Here is a 17,556-nt window from a genome sequence, read left to right on the forward strand (position 1 = left end):
TTGTACAGAAATCGGAACCCGGCTAAGCCATACATCTTTCCCCTTGCTATCTCAAGATGGGGGAAGTTCACAGCCATTGCTTCTGAGCGCTATCCAAATATCAGAAAGCTTGAGTCACCTGTAGATCACCAACAGTTTCAGTATAGGAATTATGTACCTTACTGCTTCCATGATTTGAGACCCACCAAGAACAAATTATTTGCTTAGGATATGAGGCAGCCAATATTAAGTGGCTTTTGATGCTAAATTAGTACAAACCCCTCCTTTCCCCTCTTGCACAAATGGGTTTTTATTAGGAGGCGCATGAGTGAAATATTACTTATGCAAATACTGCATGATGTATTTGTGTGTGTGTGTGTGAGTGAGTGTGAGTGTGAGTGTGAGTGTGTGTGAGTGTTGGCTATTATCCTGGAGTAAAAAAAACCCCTCTATCCTTCATAGAACGTTTCAAAATTCTCTGACTTTTGTCATAATCAAAAGCAATATTGGACAGCATTCAGACAGATATTGCCTCTGTCTTTTATTTCTAAAGGTAGTAGATACCAAACCATATCCAATAACTATATAAAGACCTTATTTGATTCTGTCTGACAGATTGTTTAAATCAGGTAAACTTGTTGCTTCATTTGCACTGCTTTTGCTAATAACTGAATGACACAGATTTCCCGGATAGCATCTGCTGATGACCAGATAGTCAAGAATTCCACAGACCCTGACTGATCTTCATATTGTGGGCAATGATTATCTAGTGCACAGTGTGGTGGCATAAACTGTACACAAAGAAGAACAAATTTCTATTTTTATGGATGTTGAAAGAGAATTAAACAGCCCTTAGAGCCCCTATAACCCATTAACCTTATTTACCGTATAGATTTAGCTCCACAACACTCTTACATTCACAAACACACACAGTCCAACCAAATCTCCATGTCTTTTGCAGTCCCTAGACTGCAGAAATGCCAAGTTCTTCCTTGACTTATCTCAGTGTCAGTCCCCAAACCCCCAGCCTTACCACTTAAGCTTTTCTTTTTTTATCACCTTCCATACCTCTTTGCTTCTCAGCTGATGGAGGGGAGAACTCTTATGCATGTTTAATATAAACTCTGCAAAAAGATTATGCAAGAAGAGGGGAAAGAGATGAACTCGATGGCCAAAACAAACACGACAGTGCAATCTTATACCTGTCTACTCAGGTATAAGATTGCAATACTCACTGATTGCAATGATCCCAGGTATGTATGTGAAGGATTGCAGGCGAAATGTGTGAATGCATTTAATATAATCCCCCCTCCAACTTTAACAACAGTAGCTGTGGGGAAAAGTTACTCCTTCCAGACTTACTTCTTAAGAGCCTGCTACAACATCCCATATCATAGAAGTTGAAACCAGAGCAAATTACATCAATTCTTCTGATAGCAAAACCAGACTTTCTTATATTGATATTTTAGGGGATCAATAAGAAGTCTTGTCAGCTAAAGAGGATATTTGTGCAGGAATAAACTGAAAGACTGTAACTTACATCTTGAGTCTCCCACCTGAGTCCACTGATGTAGATGCTAGAACCACACAAGCAGTGTCTTACACGAGGCAAGCTCCCGGAGCACCCTTTGCTGAAGGAAAATACTCTAGCAAAGCTGTGCTGGTGCTACTTATGAAGCTGCTCTGACATCACTTTGGTTGCTACCCAATGCTCATTAACCTGAGAACAGCGTCGGTGCAAGACATTGCACCGCCTGAGGTGGGCTGTTGCCACTGTCTTCCTCATCTGCCTCCACTGCAGCTGCCTCCTCCTGTCCCACATTAACATGCAGGCTCACCTCATCAAACACTTGCTGACAGCAGCATAAGAAACACTTCTAAGATAACCGGGATCACCACACGCCTCAGTGTCAAGCTCTAAGAAAGAGGTCCTTCATCAGAGCAAAGCATTGTTTGCTGGGTGGCCCCAGAGAGTGCTTGTGCTGCCCCTGCTTTGCCGCAGTGGTAGAAATTACGGCTGAATACTGTTTACAGACGTGGGTGGCGCTGTGAGTTAAGCCACTGAGCCTAGGGCTTGCCAATCAGAAGGTCGGCGGTTCGAATCCCTGCGACGGGGTGAGCTCCCGTTGCTCGGTCCCTGCTCCTGCCAACCTAGCAGTCCAAAAGCACGTCAAAGTGCATGTAGGTAAATAGGTACCACTCCGGCGAGAAGGTAAATGGCATTTCTGTGCGCTGCTCTGGTTTCCCAATAAAGCGAGATGAGTGCCGCAATCCCAGAGTTGGCCACAACTGGACCTAATGGTCAGGGGTCCCTTTACCTTTACTGTTTACGGAAACCTGTGGCCCTCCAGGTGGTGTTGGACTTCAGCAAGCCCCAGTCAGCACAGTCAATGGCCCAAGATGTAGTCCAATAGCATCTGGGGGGCCACAGACTTCCCATTGCTGCTTGAAAATTTAAGAATCTCTGCTACCTTAGGCCACCTCACCCACATTGCCGCAATCTTAGGCAGGGGAGATGTAGGCCTGGGCTCCACTTCCTTGCAGTGGCAAATGATATTTAATGCTTGCTATAGAAGCAAAAGCAGAAGTGCTTCATGGTGGATTGGTGGCTAGGTGGCAACTGCAGTGGTGACAGTGGCAATGGCAGGTTCATCTGCTGCCTGAACCACACAGCTAATGCTAGGGCTAGCCCTGAGTCAAGGGTGCTCCCTAGCCAAAGGAATGCACACAGCCGATAGTTAACTCTGTATTGTCAATCAAAGCTCACACTTACAGTAAGCTCCAAGTACCACACAGGCCGGTTTAGCATCTAGGCAGCTATTCCCAGGTCTGAGCTCTATGGAGCAGTTGCAGCAACAGGGAGCCATGTCCCCTCCACCAGCTTATGCATCTTCCCCCAACAGGCTGTGCACACACAGCCAGAGACTACACCTGTGTGGAAGCTGCTACTGCTCTTCTCACTTTCACCCGCTCCTGATTCTGTGAGACAGTGGTTCAAGAGAGGGTGAGGAAGGACCCAGCCCTTCACTTTCTGACCCACCTGTTCCTCTAGCTCTGAAACTTCCCTTGCTTCTGACTCTTGCCATCACTGTACCCCTCTCCTGGGTCATACTTCACCGGTGGACACTCATGAGCGTCCTACCAGTCCCTGACACCCTGCCTGAGAGATGCGGTGCAATCCTATAGATGACTACTTGGGTTAAGTCTCACCGAGTTCATTGGGAGATCCTTCCAAGTAACCATACATAGGATTGCAGGCCTAAGTCCCTTTGTGCACAATGGGACTTACTTCTGAGTAGACATACATAGGATTGCACTGTTAGGGTGTGATAAACATAGCTGTTGATATCCCTTGATTCTCACTCCTAGAGACCCATGCAGCTGCAGAAAGCTTCATTCCTTAGACACTAGAATTGGATCCTATGTAAGTTCCACTGCACAATGAAGCATAGGATTAGGCTGCATATTTCAAAGTTATTATCTCCGTGTTGTTAATATGCATTATATATATTTTAGGGGGCTCTGGAACATGAAGAAAGCAAGACATTGCGTTTTCAACTGGAACTTTCCCAAATTAAAGCTGACTTTGAAAGAAAACTGGCAGAAAAAGATGAAGAAGTTGATAATTTCAGGTATAGTATGCACACAAGGCAATTAACAGAGCCAAGTTATATATGAAGTGTGATTTTTAAAAAGAACAGGGTTGGATCTAAAAGAAAACAAGATTTCTAGTTTTAGTATTTCTCAGCATCCAAAGTAGGTTAACTGAACTTAGATGCAGTTTATACTAATGGGAGTTGAATCATGAATATCTTTCCCCATGGAATTCAATAGAACCTAATGTAGTCTGGCTCCAACACAGTTTTTTTGTTTCTTTTTAAGAACTAGACACAAATGATCAGTGTGTCTCTTACCAATCACCAGAATTTCTCAAACTTGTCCTGGCAGTAACACATTATGTAGAAGAGGGCAATTTTCTTCTGCTTATGTATCTGTTTTGCCATCTGTACATGCTGTCTTAATTTGCAAGAATGTTGTTAAGGCTGATTGATAATTACTGTCTGCACAATATGTTGACAAAAGATACATTAATAAACAAGAGGCAATAAACAAAAAAAAACCTGGAATCTTTCACAGTTGAGAGTATTTCAGGGAAGATATTCAAAATGAAATGATTTTATAGAGAGAAGTAAGAAGATCTGGAGATGGGAATGGAGAGGAATGCTGGATTTTCCTATTTACTCTTTATGCTAAAAACCTGTATGTGAAAAGGTAGACTTCACTAGCAGCACAGGGCATTGCTTGAAGTCAAACATTAGGAAAAGAGAAGCCTGTGCCCACGTTTGCTTACATAACATGATTTCAAAATCAGGAGAAACCAGCAACGTGCCATAGACACTCTACAGTCCACTTTGGATTCGGAAGCCAAGAGTAGAAACGAGGCCATCCGACTGAAGAAGAAGATGGAAGGAGACCTCAATGAGATGGAAATCCAGCTCAGCCATGCTAACCGGCATGCCTCTGAGGCAACAAAGACCACACGCATCCTTCAGGTTCAAATAAAGGTATTTCTTGTTGCTTGTGGGACCTGGGCATTAACAAAAAATATTCTGAGCGATTGCACTCAAAATAATGATAATTATTATAATGATAATGATAATATTTATACCCCACCCATCTGGCTGGGTTTCCCCAGCCACTCTGGGTGACTCCCAACATAATATTAAAAACATGATAAAACATCAAACATTAAAAACTTCCCTAAACAGGGCTGCCTTCAGATGTCTTCTAAAAGTCAGATAGTTGTTTATTTCCTTGACATCTGACGGGAGGGTGTTCCACAGGGCAGGTGCCACTACTGAGAAGGCCTTCTGCCTGGTTCCCTTTAACCTCACTTCTTGCAGTGAGACAGGCATAGGCAAACTTGGCCCTCCAGATGTTTTTGCCTACAACTACCATGATCTCCAGCTAACAGGACCGGTGGGCCAAGTTTGCCTATGCCTGCAGTGAGGGTACTGCCAGAAGGCCCTCGGAGCTAGACCTCAATGTCCGGGCTGAAAGATGGGGATGGGGACGCTCCTTCAGCTTCAAACTTAGGGTTAGAAGGCAAACAAGAAGTTACCTTTCCCTTGTAGTACTAAAGTGGTTTCTGGGGAAATACTTGCAACCTGGGGAGAATGTGAGGGAAGGTGTTTAACCTTTTCCTGTCCTCTCCCCCACACCAATTTTATTGAGCATTCATTCTGAGTTGTTTGCAAGGCTGGATCAGGGGTGCCTTTGAAGCTCCAACCATCAGCTGACTGCCAGGGCTTCAAAGCACAGTGCACCCTTGGTTGAGGAATAGGATTCCCTGCACTACAATACGGTCAATCCTAACCCTGAAAGACAGCGATATGAGGGATCCCATCTATAAGATTCCTTCTCTGCATAAGAGGAGTAAAGCCTGACTTCACTGGGCCCAGTGTGTGACCATGCTGCTGTTTTTCTCCAGGAACTGCAAGTACAACTTGATGATTCAACACACCTGAATGAAGACTTCAAAGAGCAGCTGGCAGTCACTGACCGACGTAACACTCTCCTCCAGTCTGAGTTGGATGAGCTCAGGGCTCTGCTGGACCAGACAGAACGTGGCCGTAAATTGGCAGAGCAGGAGCTGCTGGAAGCCACTGAACGTGTGAACCTTCTGCACACCCAGGTTGTTATGCCAAATGTTGTTTCCCTAACCTGCCGCACCCCCCATCACATTAGATCATAAACCAGACATTCTTACATAGAGTAGTGATTCAGAGCAATGCAGGTTTCAGACAAAGTATGACCCCATTAACAAGGGTACACAAAGACTGTTCATTCTTGAGGGGGGGGGAGAAATTAAAGAGGAAAAGAGTAATTTTAACACATTTATAGTTTGAAAGCCTCTAGATAAAAGAAAAATGGCTTTGCTGAACATTTCTGTGACATCTACCACCTTTTAAAATTGTCTAGTTTGCCTCCCGTTGTGCTCTCTTTCTGTCAAAATGATCTCTTTCATGATTTTACTCTTCGCTTATCCCAGTCTCTGCTACAATAACATTAAAGACTCATCCCTGTCAAGGGAGAGTTTAGAGTATTTACCCAGGTTCCATTGTTTTAAAATTGGCCTTACCTATATTGTTCAGAGTGAACTGTGCCTTAGAGTGGACTGTTCTCAATAAATATAGCCTTTCTTTATTGCTAAAAATGTTTTCAATGTCCAAGTTTCAAAAATATGACACCGACCACTACTTCTCAGAACTTTCCAATATGAAACAGCTGAGTTTATAATAAAATATTAGCCGTTTTGGCACAGACATTATGTTCCTTATTGCTGTTGTCAACCATACTGAGATTAGGACATGATCCAGCCAATATTAACTACCTTTAAATCCAATTATTTTAGCAGGTAACAGTTAATTATAAATCTTTCTTATGGAAATAATGAGATTTACAAATGCATCATTTTGGCTCAATCACACTCTAGCTCTCTCTTTCACAGATTAGCATAAAAGTATCTGTTCAATACTGATTGTGTGCTTAATTACCCAGAGAAGTGGGTTAAGTGATATCCGGGTAACTTTGATGAGGGATGCTTTCAAATGTCATTTTTTTCACATCAGGTGTAAAAAGCAAAAGACATTCCTACACTACTAAATTAATTTCTCTCATAAATTCTGAGGCAATATTCAATACTAATCTTACTCAGAGTAGACAATTTAAATCAATGGCTTTAAGCTGCATGTCCATACATTTCACTAGGTCTGCTCTGAGTATGACCAATGGTAGATATTCTGATTCTATCTTAAAGCAAAAACGTGGCATTATTGATACTTTTGGTCTGTTCTATATCTCTAATTCTATTGTCTGCCTAGGAACTCCAAAGGTAGTTAATGAGACACATTCGCTTGTGCACCCAAGTATAATTTGTGAATTATACCCACCCACCCCCAGATACAATGTGTTAATAGCCTCAGTGTAGCACTAGTCCTAGAAGGTGATAAAGATGATCATGTGTCCCTGAAGGATCTCCCTTTCTCCTCTTCCTTTCAAACTCAAGAATACAAGCCTGATCAACCAGAAGAAGAAGCTGGAGACTGATATCTCTCAAATGCAAAATGAAGTGGAGGAAGCCATCCAGGAGTGCAGGAATGCCGAAGAAAAGGCCAAAAAAGCAATCACTGATGTAAGTAGACAGCTTATTCCTGCTTGCACAGATGTCCAGTCTTATTCTTCCTGGTTTGCTGATCTTTCGTTGCCCATGGTTTTCATTTCTGAGTCAAGTACTGCTTTGCATGCTGGCAAGTCAGGGATTGTGAAAATTTATTTATTTAGACTCACTAGCAGTGGTTATCTGTTGTCTTCAGAGGTCATATATGTTAGAACATCTGTCATAATTCAGAAGAACGTTTGGCATTTTTATAGCGAAAGTGACCTTTTCTCCCCATATATCTTCATACAGATTGGCTTTCACTGCATTTCAAAAACCCAGGTGTGAAATTTGGTGAAAATTGGTAGAATAACAGCAGTGGGTGGGAGAAGCATTTGCCTCTCTGAAATATTAACTGTCTGTTTCAGATTTTTCCTATTGTCAACTCTCGTGATAATTACAAATGTGCTCAGTTACAGCTTAAACAGAAAATGGCTCAAGTGTAGGGATATAATAAAGCGATATCCGTGCATAATACCAATATGTACAACAACTCACATTGTGCTTAATTATACTAAATGAAGTTATAAATAAAATTTATAGACTGGTGACTGGAAGCAGCCATCGAGACCACATAACACTGGTCTTGAAAGACTTACATTGGTGCTGACCTTTAAAGCCCTAAACGGCCTCGGTCCAGTATATCTGAAGGAGCATCTCCACCCCCATCGGTCTACCCAGACACTGAGGTCCAGCACCGAGAGACTTCTGGCGGTTCCCTCACTGCGAGAAGCCAAGTTACAGGGAACCAGGCAACCAGGCAGAGGGCCTTCTCGGTAGTGGCGCCTGCCCTGTGGAACGCCCTCCCACCAGATGTCAAAGAGAACAACAACTACCAGACTTTTAGAAGATATCTGAAGGCAGCTCTTTTTAGGGAAGCTTTTAATCTTTGATGTATTACGGTATTTTAATATTTGTTGTAAGCCACCCAGAGTGGGGTATAAATAATAAATTATTATTATTATTATTATTATTATTATTATTATTATTATTATTATTATATTTTAGACTAAGGGCTCATCCAGCCTTATGCTTGTCCCATGCCTAGGAAGCATGGGTACAAGCGGTTTTGTCCCTGGAAAACACACCCTTCGGCGATAAATCAGAGGCAACATCAATCTTGAGAAAAATGTATTTATGTTTGCTCCAATTCAGATTTTTTTTGGGGGAAGTGGTAGGGCAAAGGCAAGTCTGGATGAGCCCTACGTCCTAGAAATGGTTCATTACTTTCTCCAGATCGAGGGAACCTGTGATCCACCAAATGCTGTTGGACTCCAACTCCCATTGGCCCCAGTCCGCATGTCCAATGGTCATGCATGATAGGATTTGTAGCCCTTCCTCCTGTTATAGATATTTCCCAGGATTTTGTAGTTGTCTCAAATCGCCAAAATTATTGGGACTCATTGTTTGTTTGGGGTGGCGTTTCACACATTTATGTTATTATAGGCAGCAATGATGGCTGAAGAACTGAAAAAAGAGCAAGACACCAGTGCTCACTTGGAGCGAATGAAAAAGAACATGGAACAGACCATTAAAGATCTACAGAAGAGACTGGACGAAGCAGAGCAAATTGCTCTAAAAGGGGGCAAGAAGCAGATTCAAAAGCTGGAATCCAGGGTAGGCTTCTAAGAGTCCACCTTTAGAACCTGTTCTGCCAGCCTCCTTGGAAAATGGTTGGCATGTTCATTTTTAAAACGGGAGCTCAGTTCTGGCTAGAGTAGTAATGTTTTATTTTGAAATGCTAAGTGCTGGAGAATGATGTAAAAGAGCACTCAACAAACGTGCCAAAAGCTTTTGAATATATATTTATAAAGCACGTTCTAAAGACCTATTGCTAAGACTAAGTTCTTTGAGCTATTCCTATGAGGCAGAGCCCAACAGGAGCACATAAACGCTTTTGATTCTGCTGCAGGTCCGCGAGCTGGAAAATGAACTAGAGGCAGAAGCCCGCCGCAATACGGAATCTCAGAAAGGAGTCCGCAAATATGAAAGGCGCATCAAAGAGCTGACATACCAGGTAATAATAACTAAAGTGGGTGAACTGAAATATTGCGCTAGGACAAATACACGTAATTTCCAATCACAGAAACTTGTTCTGATGTAAAGCAGCATTACCAAAGACTTTATATATTATAAGCAGCAGCTAACAGCCTGCAGGCGATTCTCTACCACTTTTCTTTTCCTTCTGGCTCTTTCATCTCCATGCTGACTAAAATAGCTTTGTGGGATGAAGGACAGAGAGATGTCTGAGTCAAAGGAGGAAATGTTCTTATCTCACCAGCACTCTTCAGTTTCTGTCTCTTCCTCTGCCTGAACCTCTGACTCATTCTAGGAAACACTGAAGCAAGGGAATGAGAATGAGGATTGGTAGCTGAGAGGTCAATGGAATTCTCCAAGCATCCCTATAGCTAGTATGTTGCAGCTGATAGAGTACCGGACTTGCAAAATTTGGGCTCGAAATCTTTGTTCAACCACACATTTTTTCTGGGTGAAGTTCACTGTGCAACTTACTATCAGCAGAAACCTCAAGAGGATGTCTGTGAGATAAAATGGAATGACGCAATTTAAGTCATCCAGAGCTCATTGGAGGAAGGCTAGGATAAAAATTAGATAGTCTCTTAGTTCCATAATTCTAGATTTCCAGTGAAACAAACTATCTAACTCTGAGGAGTGGATGATTGCCAAGTTAACACTTAACTCATTTTTTTCCTATTTGTTCTACAAAGGCAGAAGAAGACAAGAAGAACTTAACAAGGATGCAGGAGCTGATTGATAAGCTGCAGGTGAAAGTGAAAAGCTACAAGCATCAAGCAGAAGAAGCTGTAAGTTGGTACAGTGTAATGTGTGGCTCTTATCAAATCAGTACCGGTAATTCACCTAATTTCTGATTGGAGTTGTATTATTCAAACCGGGAAAGGAAGATAACTGCTGATGTGTGACAACAACACTGCACAAACAGGTATCATCAAATCGCCTCAGAATCCTGAACATCGCAGCAATTTCTCTTCCCTTTTTGAAAAGCACATTTCTTCTACCTTCAAAAGCATAGAGGAAAGTTTAGAGAGTACATGTAAATCTCCTACTGATGATTTTGTGTGGGGCACAGAGAGCTGTGTCATTGCTTTGACCCTAAGTCCAGAATGTTTCCAAACTCCAATTTTTAAAATGGTTTTCTTTTCCTCAGCCACACCAGACCTTTCCAAAACATCTAATTTTACAACAAGAAAAACTTGAATTGGAAATACAAATAAATTAGGCACAGTTACTTAATTTTGTTCAGTTTCCATAAACGGGTTAAAACAACAACACAGCACTGAAGCTTTTCAGTTTTGGAATATTTGCTGTATTTTTATTTTTTTTAAAAATCCCATCTCCTCCCCCTAAGAAATAAGGATGCAGACCTTCAGCAAATTGCTGTACTATGAAGCACTCCTATTCACTGTCAATCATGCCTCATTCTGTCAGACTTCATCACATTTTCCTCACTGCTAGTTTTCTTTGTATACCTCTCCCCTACCTTGGAAAAAGGGTTAGGCAACATTTCATGGTCACTGGGCACACTCAGTCTTGACTAGGCCGTCTTGATAGGTTCTCGCAACCTTAAAGGCTACTTTCTCAAGATCTTTTGTACTCCTGGAACCTTCCATGTTCCTTCTCATCTGCTGATACTGCCGTTTTACGTGGGAGTGGTGCAGTTTTGGCTTCATACACAACAGCACGCATGCTGCATCTCTTACCAAAAACAGAGAGGATGATCTTTCTGCTGCATTCCATTATCTACAACAAATCTAAATACAGTTTCATCTCACAGAATGGAAAATGAACGATACTTTGGTACAGAATCATTTGTCTAAGGCATTCCAGTGCTTGACAAAATGATGCTGCTGTCAGAAAACATTTCACTCTGTATTCCTGTTTTCGCTTCAGCGAATACCACAGACAGATCTTCTGACTTAATGCACTAAAGATCTGAAACAGAGTAGTATGTGTTTACTAAAAGTGTCTCAACGTATTTGGAGTTCCACAGCACAGCCACTGGCTGTACAAGCAACTTTCACATGGCTTTCTGCCTAGAATGAGAGTTCTCAAAGGGTGAGGCAGGCCTACTTACAGCAGTAAAATCTGTTGCTGAGCATTCCTGTAAACTCAGATGTTTACATTTCTGGATTAAGTCACAAGGCTGATTATGGAACTGTTTATGGAGTCTGGATATGTCTTTCCCAACTTGGTGTCTTCTAGATGTTCTTGAATTCCATTATCCCTGACTTTAGATGGGTGACTCTATCAGTTCTTATTTCTCTCTTGAGTTCCACATCTCCACATCAGTCTGCAATTTTTAAAAAATATTTGCAGAAGATCACCAGCATTTTAGTGTGAATTTCTCCTAATTTACATTTTTTATATGCCATTTTGCCTAAAATACACATTTTTACAAAATAATTTCTCCTAATATAATGCATGATTATGTTATGTTTACTAATGCATTTGTTTTTATGGACATTTTACAAGTTATATGCATTTTTGTACACATTACGTGGCTGGAGAACTGCATTGCCAAAGTTGGATATGTGCGAATGTCAAAGGATGAGTATTGCAGTTCATGCATTATTTTGGAAAGTGAAAAATTCATAGGCTCATTTTTAAATGTAAACTGAATCAGATTTCTCTTCCATCCCTATCTCTAACTGTTTGCCATGCTAGCTGCAGATGATGGGAGTTGTAGTCCAATAACATCTAGAGGGCATCAAAGTTTGCCTTATTTAGTCTTGGAGGCCTTTGTGATAATAGCAACAACTTGAGGGTCTAGAACAGCCGTTCTCAACCTGTGGGTCCCCAGATGTTGTTGGACTACAACTCCCATCATCCCTAAGCTCTGACCTTGGACTACAACTCCCATCATCCCTAAGCTCTGACCTTGCTAGCTAAGGGTGATGGGAGTTGTAGTTCAACAACATCTGGGGACCCACAAGTTGAGAAAGGCTGGTCTAGAGCAATTTGCTATTTCTTCACCACAGAATGTGGAATTTTTCTACACTGTTTGCTTTCCAATTAAAGGCTTGAAATCACTACCTGCCATCTACAAAACTCTCTCACTGATCACTGATGGCCTCCCAGATAGACTTTTAAAGATGAAATTGCCTTTCCTGTGTAGCAAATCCCACAAAGTTCCATGAAATGTTTACCATTGACTCACGCATGCTTTTCACAAGTAGTGGAAGGTCCACCACTTGCTAGATTATGGAGGCAAAGCACTTTTGATGTTCTTTTCTCCCTCCTACCAGGAAGCTCAAGCCAACCAGTACCTTGCAAAGTACAGGAAGCAGCAGCATGAGTTGGATGATGCTGAAGAACGAGCCGAAATAGCTGAATCCCAGGTCAATAAGCTCAGGACCAAGTCCAGAGATATTGGCATTAAAAAGGTAAGTCAAGCGAATCGGGGGAGAACGTTTCTGGTAGAACCTTCAGAAAAGCAGGGCAGGACATTGGAGTGAGGTGAGGATTTTGCGGGCCTGCATCTCAGACAACCCATCTATGTGCCTACGTACTTGGAATAGTCTTTCCTATTTCTCCTCTGCCTGCCCAGTTTGGGAGAAGGGGCAGCAATTCCAGCCTGATGGGTTGACTCCTGAGGTCCCAAAATGCAGCCAAGAAGCACTGAAGGCTGAATCTTTCTTGACAGTTTACAGCCGAGCAAGGTATGCAGCAAATACAAAGGCACAGCTGTGAATGAAACACTGCAGACTGTAGGAAGCCATTCTGTTGTGGAATGCTTGTTATTCCAAGCCAAACTGCATGGTATCAATATATTAATTTAGTCAAGGCAAAACCAGATAATGCCCAACACATATTAATCACTCAAACTCTATGTTTTGCCCACGTAATGATGCCTTTGGAGCTACTGTAATTAATATAAGAATTAATCCTCAAAGGTGCAATCCAGATCTATTAAAATCAATGTGGAGGGTTGACAATGATTTTGTTAGGATTTGGATTACATCCTAAAACCAGCTAAAACTAGCAGTTAACAACCTTGGCATTGGCTTATTTGCATTATTTTGGCAGCTGCAACTCATAGTTTCTGGTTATATCAACATTATTTTCTCTAATGATGGGTATTGAGAAAAATCTTATTCACTAATATAAATGAAAGTCCCCATAGAACAGTAGAGGCTAAGAAGGAAGCCTGTTCTGGCCGATATCCATATTGCATAATCCTATGATGCTGTTGTCATGGCCACCATTCTGAGAGCTCCACGGGGTGACACTAAGGTAGAAAACATAATCGCTTTCAACCTGAGTGAAGCAGCAAAACTTCCTCCTTCACATGATGTCTGTAATAGTCAGAGACTCACAACCATTTCCACTGCAGGTGAGGAAAGTGCCCACATTGCCTGTTGCTTCTTGTTACAGGCAGTTACAACGCTATAATAAATCCCTGTTGTGATTTTGTAATGCACAGTGGAGGTGGCAGTTCCTAGCAATTTTTGGAAACTTGGAGGCGGATAACTCCCCCCCCCCCCCCAATCAAAACCATTTAGCTCCTCTTCCTGTTTTTCAAACATTACCAAAAGAATGCTACTCACAAGTAGAAGTGCCTTTCCGCATGCAGGTCAAGCAGTGCTCAATGCAGGTGTTGGACAGGGGGCAAGATCTGGTTAATAGATGGGGGACTGTGTACATGCTGTCATTCAAACATATGAAAAGATTAGACATTGCCTGCTTCTGCTCTTAGAAGTAAATCCTGTGGGATGAGCATAATGTATGTAGCTATAAGTCATTATCACGCTCTTGCCTTTTAGGGTTCCCAAATAGAGAGAGGTGACACAGTAAACAATAATCACATGAACGGTAGGCTTATCATTATGCAAAAAATATTAATAGAATTCTTCCAGAAGTTTTTCAGGCGACAAGAAAAACAACACTCCACCAAACACCCAAAGCCAAGTTTTAGTAAAGAGATTTATCCTTCATTTTACTTTTCCACATTTGTTTGGGCAGCAGAAATCCATGCAGATAAAATGCAAATAGAAAACACAACATTAAAAAAAAATACTTCTTAATACATCAGCCCACTTGATATCTTGAAAACGGAGGTTATTCATAATTCGTACATTTAAACCCTGCCAGCACCTAATATCTGGAGAAACATGCTATGCTTTTTAATAACATTGAGGAAGCTGCAACTTTGTTTATCACCACAACACTAGACCCTTACTCAGCCTCTCCATTCCACACAGTTCTTAAAGACACAGATTCCCTTTTAAAGCCAGGAAAACTTTCTGCCCAAAGATTTTCAGAATATCTACCTTTCTCACCTCCTATGGTATGTGGACAGACTGGCTCAAAAAGTCCCCTTCATAGCCTCATTCCCTATAGTGCAGTTTACTTAGAGTCATAGAATTGTAGAGTGGGAAGGGACCCCGAGGGTCATCTAGTCCAACCCCTTGTAATGCACGAATCTCAGCCATTCAACCTCTGTTTAAAAACCTCCAAGGAAGGAGGGTCCTCCACTTTCCAAGGGAGTTTGTTCCACGGTTAAACAGCTCTTACTGTCAGAAAGTACCGTATTTTTTGCTCCATAAGGTGCACCTAGTTTTTAGAGGAAAACAAGAAAAAAAATTCTGAACAAAACAGTGGATGTATGGATTTTTGTGGTTCATGCTGTGGCCGCAGACATGTGATTTGACAGTGAGTTTGGGATAGCCCAATGCAAAAATCCTGAGGATCCATGTGGATCCGTGCTTTGTAACCACGTTTTTGTGCCATTGAGGCTCCACGCAACAGTGGGTGTGTGGTTTTTTTGGTGCAGGCTGTAGCCATGGACATGCTATGTGATCTGATGGTGAATTTGGGGTGACCCAATGTAAAAATCCTGAGGATCCATGGCCTTTTACCTCCCCCCTCCCAGGCAGCCTCCTTTATTGCTAGTGTCCTTTATCTCCCAATCACTTGCTGATCAGCGGTTTCCTTTCAACACTCCCTTCCCTCTTGTTTGCCTTAGTGTCTTTTCCTTAGCTGGAGCGGTTTTTTGCTCCTCCTTTTCTTCTAATTTCTTTCCTCGTTGTTTTAGTCTTCCTGTCTCCTCTCCTTGCAACTTCCCTGTCTTTACCTCCCCCCTCCCAGGCAGCCTCCTTTATTGCTAGCGTCCCTTGTCTCCCCTCCCGATCGCTTGCCAATCAGCTGTTTCATTTCAACACTCCCTTCCCTCTTTCAAAAAAAAAAAAGCATGATCTGCTTTTTACCCCTGGACAATTCGGCTCCAGGGACCACACATTCGCTCTATAAGATGCACAGACATTTCCCCTTACTTTTTAGGAAGAAAAAAGTGTGTCTTATGGTGCGAAAAATACGGTACTTCCTGAAGTTTAGTCAGAATCCCCTTTCTTATAACTTGAATTCATTGGTTTGACATGTGGCAGCCCTTGGTTACCTATACATCTGCTTCCTATACACTTGGCCCTCTTACATGTAAAGTAAACAGGTAGAACAAACATGTGTGGGGCAGGGATAGCAAGCTCCACCCCTGACTTGCACACCAGAAGAGAATGGGCACTCACCTCGATTCTGGTTGGGCAGCAGTTGCAGCTTAACCCAGCGCTCCCCAGGGCACAATGGAAAACATTATTTTACTCATGGCTGGCCAGTGTAATCCTCCCCTGCTGGCTGAAAGGGCTTGTGGGATTGCCCACCAAAATTTCCATTTGAACTGGCCAATTACGGGGAGTGGGGAGCTAAAGCAGCAGACCAGAGTAAAGAATAAATTAGTTGAACTTAATGGAAGTTATGGCTAATCTATCCCATTGATTCCGGTGGGAATGGTGTTCAAGGAACAAAGCAATTCTGCACATGTCTACTCAGAAGTATACTCCATTGTGCAAAATGGGTCTTACTGCCAAGAAAGTGGGTATGGGATTTCAGCGTCATGCTTTATATGCAAATCATCACTGGATGCCACAGCCATGAGGTGGTGCACCATTCCTCATGGATGCTACTGTACATTATTAATTTTGTACTTAGCTATGTGCAAATGACATGTTGTGTCCTGGTACTTTTTGAAACCTCGTAAGACGTTCTGCGTTGCACTTCTGTCTATATTGTATATTTTTCCTACACAAAATGCATTCCACATAGGAAATTCAGGATGAATTCAGTGGGCCATCTTTTCTAGGAAGTGTGTAAAGGATTGTTGCTTTAAAAAGCCATGCAGTCATTTTGGTTGAGCCTAAACTGTGTTGTCATGTTTTATAATGTATTTCAGGTTCACGATGAGGAGTAAACCTATTATGCCTTGAGTAGCTGCTGGCTAGACTGGTTCTTACATAGAAACCAGCAGCCCACCGCTGAAGCAGAAGAAAACAGGCATCTTAACAAATAAACAAATATCAAATTAAAATCTGCTGATGCCTTTGTTATATGTGTTTTCAGTTGTGTTTCGCAAGGCTTGGTATTTGGATGTGAAAAAACAATTTCAGCACTTTTTATTAGTATTTAGGATGTTGGAGATAAAGTGCAGATTTCACGGGAAAACATTTTGTGGAATCCCCATTGAAATATCTGGAAATTGCTTAATGACTGCCTTTTGATGTGACTTGTACAGGACAGATTTCCACCACTGCCCTAGACCTATGAGTCAGATAGCCTCTTATTCATGATCTAGAGGTTGTCATCTGGTTTAAAGGCACAGTAAAGCATACTAAATGCTCCCATGCCAAGCTTCTGTTTTTGGAAACGCAAGGAATTCAAAGAAGGTGAGCTATAGCTTTTTTATTATTTAAAAAGTCCCTTTGAAGACTTTGTAATGAGTTACCTTAGCCAAGAGCAGTCTGTCACATACATGGCCCTAACTCCCAATCAAAGGCTTGTACCAATCTCAAATTCCAGCAGGCTAAATCTTCTAGCATCTCCTCCTTGATGTTGTGAGCTTCAGATCTCCTCTATATATGAAGCTGCTGCAGAGGAAAGATGTGAGACGCATGAGCAGGTGTGTGAGATGACAAGATGTTAGAGATAGGTAATAACTCAGCAGTCACCCAGTTTATGGAGAGATTGAGGCATTCAGATAAAGGAGCCAGGAACTCCATGAAAAGCAGCAAGGGAAATATAGCTCTTATTAGGCTTATGCATGTTACCAATTTTGTCACACTATATTTTCTGCTTTCCATTGACCTTTCCGCTGAAGATTTTCATTGAAAGGGGACATAGCCTGGATCTATAGTATATATTCAGGCATAATCATTCCTATATCTGGAGTCCTACAAAGGAACTTCCCATCACAGCTGGCTGCCACCAGTAGCTGGTGGACAGAAAAGGTTAATTTGTTTTTCTTATTTATCTTAGATAGTGGCTTCAGGGTGCAT

At 41.9% G+C, this 17,556-nt stretch overlaps 1 protein-coding gene across 2 annotated transcripts in view; it reads left to right on the top strand.

Moving 5' to 3' along the window:
* Positions 1-16,592, top strand: part of MYH15 (myosin heavy chain 15) — a 92,742-nt gene extending 76,150 nt beyond the window's left edge. For both annotated transcript variants that reach the window (XM_083735824.1, XM_083735825.1), the window contains exons 36-44: positions 3,496-3,611; positions 4,352-4,544; positions 5,471-5,674; positions 7,049-7,174; positions 8,645-8,815; positions 9,111-9,215; positions 9,925-10,020; positions 12,481-12,618; positions 16,458-16,592. In XM_083735824.1, coding sequence (XP_083591950.1) covers positions 3,496-3,611; positions 4,352-4,544; positions 5,471-5,674; positions 7,049-7,174; positions 8,645-8,815; positions 9,111-9,215; positions 9,925-10,020; positions 12,481-12,618; positions 16,458-16,475 — 1,167 coding nt within the window. In that variant the 3' untranslated portion in view covers positions 16,476-16,592. The remainder of the gene's footprint in view (positions 1-3,495; positions 3,612-4,351; positions 4,545-5,470; positions 5,675-7,048; positions 7,175-8,644; positions 8,816-9,110; positions 9,216-9,924; positions 10,021-12,480; positions 12,619-16,457) is intronic.
* Positions 16,593-17,556: the final 964 nt, after the last annotated feature.

Source organism: Podarcis gaigeae (genome assembly GCF_964106915.1).
Source record: "Podarcis gaigeae genome assembly, chromosome: 4".
In the NCBI taxonomy this organism is placed as follows: domain Eukaryota; kingdom Metazoa; phylum Chordata; class Lepidosauria; order Squamata; family Lacertidae; genus Podarcis; species Podarcis gaigeae.